Genomic DNA, 6,041 nt, shown 5'->3' on the forward strand with positions numbered 1-6,041 from the left:
AGGCAATGCTACTCAGCAAAGTTTGCCTAGGGTAAAGTAAACGCGAGGACTTTTTTTCAGGGAAGTGATTTTGTCAAGAACACAGAGGATGTGCTACCTGCTAAGGGCATTTGAAGGCCTGGCAGCAAGTGGCAACAGAAGAGAGCTCAGTCTGTTATCCTTGCTGCAGTTCGGTGTTGAACCGTGAGCACTGATGCTGCTCCAGTGCTGCTCTTGGAGGGAGTTTGCTTTGGAGGCGCTCAGGCAGACTGAGCAAACTCACTGTCTTGTGCAGATCATGTGTGCGTAGCAGTTAGTCACGTTCCAACTGTGACTTGATGGTAGAATTTATTTAGCGTTTCATTTAGGTACTGTGATTTCTGCTAAACAGTGCAGTGTGGAAGGAGGTAGGAAGATGAGAAAGAATGAATTCTTCCGTCACTGAGCTGCTTTGAAGAGTTGCACACTCAAAACTCCACTGTTACTGGAGTATGACTGAAGTTGTATTTCCCATTCATTATGGCAAATGCTTTCACTCATCTGTCTTTTTAAATCAAAAGCACATTTTGTTCTGTGGTTTCTTTTTTATATAATGAGATGTGCAGGACTGAGGTGTCATACTAGCTCTGCTAGCCTTCAGTAATCATTTTGAGCTCATTTGGAATAACCATTTCTGTATAAAGCTAAATAAAAATCAACCATAGTCTTCCCTATGTGTGATAAAGTTTTCTCATTCGTTTCCTCTGTCATGAATGTGATTCAGTAGATACAAACTTTTTATCAAATTATCAGATTAGATTACTTGACAGTGTAGAAGATGTATTTGAGTAGTGCTATTTTTAATCCAACATTCTTCACCTTTTGGCTCGTACAATGCTCTGTGCTTCTTTAAAAGGGCAGGAAGACAAATTGCTGACGTGATAGTGTTCATTTAAATTTATAGGCCTAGACCAAGATTTCTTAAAGTGACTAATAATTTCTTAGAGCTCAATTTGAAGTACCAGCAAGGAGACTGATTTCCTGAAAGAGCTCAGCAGCCATCCTCAGCGCTGAATCCCTTTAAAGCGGCTACTTTAGATCACTAGTTGCTTTTGAAAATCTAGTTATGTTTAAGTAAAATGGTATCAATACATTAATTTTAGGTAGTCCCCCAGGTGAGTTGTAGGTGTGAGATTTTTTTCAACAGTTCTCAATGTTGGTTTGGTGTTCATCGCTGATGCTAGTAGTGGTCTGAAACAGGATTTCACTGGGAGTGGAACTGAGTCAACAATGAAGAAACTTGAACTCTAGAGCACATGCGTGAAACAAAACAATTCTTGAGTTATTGTGGGGGAGCAATGCTACTTTAAAGGTATTAAGTTCTTTGAACCACTGTGGTTAGAGAGTGCTGCTAGGTATCTTCTTGAAAGTTGAGAATGCAAAAGATCTCAATAACAGGTTTTTCCAGTTTAGATTCATGAAAGACGTGACCATAAAATCATCATATTCATGTTATGTCCTTTAGCGTCGCGTGATTGCAAGATAAAATCCTGACGTGTTCCAGCTTTTTCACCCCTTTCATAAATAAAGGCACGTAAGTCTCGAAATAGCTGCAGTACAGCACATTAAGATCCGTTTTGCTTTCTGCTGCTCCCCCATTTTTTGTACACAGAGGCAGGACTCTTGCGCAGAAAAGAGAGACATCCCCCTCACCAAAATTCTATCCACAAACCTTTTTGTCCTGCAAAATATTTTGTTTCACTTTAAAAAAAAAAAAAAAAAAATTGTTCATATAATTAGTGGTTGATGTTTTTCCAAGTCCTTGTTTTGTGTATTTACTTTCCCATTAAGCAATATGCTAGTGCAAGAGAGTACATGCCAGTTAGGTTAGCAACACAATGTTTTAGTTCTCACTGAGTGCGGAAAGCCCAGAAACCTCATTTATCTGCACCCCGAACCCCCCTTGCTTGCTTTCTGGCCTGTAAAATTGCCTAGCCTAATTCTGCAAAGCCAAGAATTTAGGCTTAAACATCCACACCTCTTTATCTTTTTTTTTTCCCAGGCAGTCAATTATTTTAGAAGGTGGTCTGTGTCAGCTTAGACGTTGTTTTATTTAAGAGTAGGAAACACTTTTGATAGAATATGTCCCTGATGTGTCTATTGTTAGGAGATAGGTTGGAATGTGTGTGTGTCTGAAATTGCAGACTGTATGCATGGATTTTTTTAGATTAGGAGCATAGAAGTATAAGCCCTGCAAGAAAAACACACTTTAATTGAGGTAAAAATGTGAACCTAAATTACCTGAATGTTTTATCACGTACTGCGATGACTTTACTCTGTTCACTGAATTTCACTGGTGTGACCAGCAACCATATCAGATCACTCCAGCCTTCATTCCCACAAGTAACGTGGCTTATTTTTCTGGGACATTTCTAGTGAACTAAACTAGCAACTTGGAAGAATGTGTGGTAGAAGACAAGGTAATTTGCGTTAAAATACCAAATGTATTTTGAAAATGTCTGAGGGAAGGGTGTCTGCCAGGATCTGGCATTTTTACTAGCTGCCTAGTTCGCGTGTACTGCTCGTTTCAAGGCTCAGTGGCCTAGGAAGGTATATGGAAGTAGGAATTTGGTTTAGACAAATAAGGTGAAACTTCGTAAGTATTCAGGAGACAATTTAACTTGGGGAATAGCAATGCAGTGTGATAGGGGAACCTTTGCCTTTGTTCCTGCCTCTGCTTTAAGACTGCAGATTTTCTGGGCGACCTTGGCAAATCGCTTTCCTTCTGACTCAGTTCTGCATCTGAGAAATGGGGATTATGGTACTGACTCATACGGCAAAACACTTTCAGATCCAAGGATGGGAGACTGTAAGACCTGGGATTTAGTGGATTTTTATTGTAGCAAGTCTCACCAAATTCAGTGATTTGTCTCTCTCTTTAGTTAGGGTGTGCTTTCAGTTGAGAGAGAGAGTTTTAAGCCCTGTCTACATGTAAAAAAACAGCTTCATTTAACTTTTGGTTTAGCTTTAATGTATGGTATAGCTAGTACCTTTACTAAAACTGTTTATCCTGATTTAGAAGTCCTAGTTGACATAGAAAACTCAGTGTAGACAAATCTTTCCTGCTGCCTGACATTTGGTTTCTGTGCCCTTTTTCTTGCAAGCCTAGTATGTTTTCTGATGCTATTCCTTTTTTTGTTTTCTCCTCCTTTTTTTTTGCTTTCCCCCCCATTTTCCGGCTAGGACTGTTCCTAAACAGCAGACTCGACAGAGCTGGATGTAGCATGGGGTGTGCTGTCTGCCCGCAGTTGTTTGGTCCAGGACGTGGACTGTGCGCAGCGGTGCGATGGGGCTGGGGTACAGCCCCCTTGCCCCTTCCCGAGAAAGTCCTTATTGCTCGGCTGCATCGGCACAGGGCTTCTAAGAATTCCTTTTCTTCTGCCTGTCTCCAGTTACCCCAGCATGGGTGATGGTGAAAGCAGGTGCAAAGTGACAGTGCTAAAAATAGCAATCTCAATATCTGTTCCTACATGCGATGGGGGTATTTCAGCTCCCTTCCCCCTCTGCGATTAGCTTGCCTTGCAAACCCAGGGAGTTACTCCTAAAACATCCAGACATCACTGTGTTTCTTTAAACAGGCTCTTTAAAAACAGAGTTGTCAATCCACTTCAGTTTAATATCGGTACAGAGGAGGGCACCCATTTCCTGACTGCTTTGGTAGAGCAAACATGACTGCTCTGCCGCTGTCAGTGCTTTGCCGTATTGTTTCACAGCTAATTGAGAGCAGAATGGAAAGGCAACAGTAAGAACTCCATTAAGAACTCAATTTCAATTTCTGTCTAGAAAAACAGTCCCTTTTTATCTTGTTCCTCTAATCCTCAACTTCTGAATAATAAGCCAATGATCTATTAGCTTTAAAGCTAGATGAAATTAGGGGGCGACAGATCCCTTTAGCGGATTGGTTTTGGGGGAAGATGAGTGGTGTGCATTTGAAAATGCAGGTCAGATTTTCTCAGATACTTTGTCTCTTTGGATTTGAGGCTTTTTTTTTTTTTTTTTTAGGTTTCCCACAGGATCTAGGCATTGGTTCATTGCATGCAATAACACACAGATGTTATTGATTATAGAACTTTTACAAGTCATAATTCATTTTTTGACATAAAGCATTACTTAAATGGAAATGTTCTAAATAAAAAACCTAAAATTTCTCTCTTCTAGTTATAGTAAAGAACTGAAGCCAAACAAACTAAACTTATTTTGGATATTCTGCTGGTTCCCTTGGTAACAGTCCTTATATGGGACGACAAAATCTGGCTTTTGTTGACTTCCTCATTAGCACTTTCTGATTCTTACACACTAGTTGAATGCTTCAGTATTAAATTCACAAAGGCTGGAGAGTGTAATTTACATATAACAATAACAAAACTTTGGCAGACTATTTTAACCACAAATTTTAATTTGGAAATAATTGAATTGCTTGCTTTTCAAAATTTCTGTGGTTTTGTTTTTCTGTTGTAATGGAAAATTTTGCACTTCTTTATGTCTAACTTGCAGTTACACTGCAGTACAAAATCTGTATGTAAGGACAAACAATAACTGAAATCTCCTTTAAAGGGTGGATATTGAACTCTAAAAATAACCTGGAGAAAAACGTAACTTTAAACTTTTCTTAGACATGTTGTTATGTAATAAAATTATATTTCAAAAGATGTTCTCTTGGAAGAACATAAGTAGTTGGTTTTGGTTAGACTTTTGAAGAATTTGCGTATACAAGGTAGGTATGTAATTACCGCAAGTGTAGGGGGTGCATAGGTGCGAGGGGGAGCAGGCATGCATCTGCATGCACCCAGGAGGTACAAGTCTGTGCAAGATAGCAAAAGATGCTGAATTTAAAAACAAATTGGGGGATTTTTTTTTATCTTTTAGTGTAAGGAAGTTTGGCTTGGGTATATATTGGAACTGAGATTGTACGTTTAGAATAGGGCATAAGCCTTTCTACTTCCCTTGCTTTGACTCGTGTTTTCAGGCTTTCTTCTTGAAATCACAATCGACGGTGATGTAATACTGTCAATTAAAATCTCTGATTTTCAATTTCACTTTGGGATTCTTGGAGTTAGTTTAAACTTTGAAGTGAAATAACGTATCCTCTACAATGAAGGCAGGGTAGCAGTGCTCACTGTAGCGACCTGTATGTGTCATTGTCAAGTCTGCCAGTGCTATAGTGGCAAAAGTGTACTGCAGACTCTGACCTTGGGAAAAACTACCAGATGTGGTATTATGCTTCTGTAAAGTAGAATTCCTTTTCCATAAATACCTATTTTAAACCCCGATATGGACTGTCCTGAGAACACAGACCTTGACTCAGATTCTAACTGTTCTTTACATAACTCTGGATTTGTCTGTCTGTCCCAGTTGGAGGGTCTGGGACATTGGGTGGGAGGCTGGACGCTGCTTCTAGTTGACATTGTCTGTTTCCTACTTAAATAAACTAACAGGGTAAGTTCAGAACAAGGCAAAAAACCCCTCTTGCCTTCAGAAGTGGCTCTCAGTACTTGCAGTGTGGGTGGAGTCTAGGGTTTTTTTCTCATAGCTTACTAAAGCCCCTGTAGGGCCCTAAAGCATGTCTCTGCTCCCCCCCCCCCCCCCATACCCTAATGCATGTGTATGAGTTTCTTCTGCCTCTTTGTACAGTTACAGACTCCGCATGGCCTCTAGATGTCCCTCCTCCTCTTCGCATAACACCAGCACCAGGCAATGCAAGAAATCCAACTGCACCGCATCCCACTTCTTCAAGGAATAGACTCTTCTGCATGTCCAACCAAACCAGGTACAGCAATGCAGCCAGGCGCTGCCACGGGAGGACGCGCAGAGCTTACCTATCCTGTGTTTCTGGGGGCAAGGAGTGCAAAGCGTTTCACAGATATTATCCGAGCCTCAGAAAACCCACAGTGTCGTTGCATTTGTTTTAACTGGTCACTGATAAGAAAGCAGGCGTGAAGGGGGAGAGCTATGTCAGAAATAGGGCCTCTCGGTTAAATCAAGCATGAGGGACAAGGTCTTCTCTAGTGATGTGTACTTATATA

General features: G+C 40.5%; 1 protein-coding gene across 2 annotated transcripts in view; it reads left to right on the forward strand.

Moving 5' to 3' along the window:
* Positions 1–5,763, forward strand: part of PRDM2 (PR/SET domain 2) — a 63,108-nt gene extending 57,345 nt beyond the window's left edge. For both annotated transcript variants that reach the window (XM_050909271.1, XM_050909273.1), the window contains one exon: positions 5,650–5,763. In XM_050909271.1, the coding sequence (XP_050765228.1) occupies positions 5,650–5,758 (109 nt within the window). In that variant the 3' untranslated portion in view covers positions 5,759–5,763. The remainder of the gene's footprint in view (positions 1–5,649) is intronic.
* The last annotated feature ends 278 nt before the right edge of the window (positions 5,764–6,041 follow it).

This window comes from Gymnogyps californianus, chromosome 21 (assembly GCF_018139145.2).
Source record: "Gymnogyps californianus isolate 813 chromosome 21, ASM1813914v2, whole genome shotgun sequence".
Lineage (NCBI taxonomy): Eukaryota > Metazoa > Chordata > Aves > Accipitriformes > Cathartidae > Gymnogyps > Gymnogyps californianus.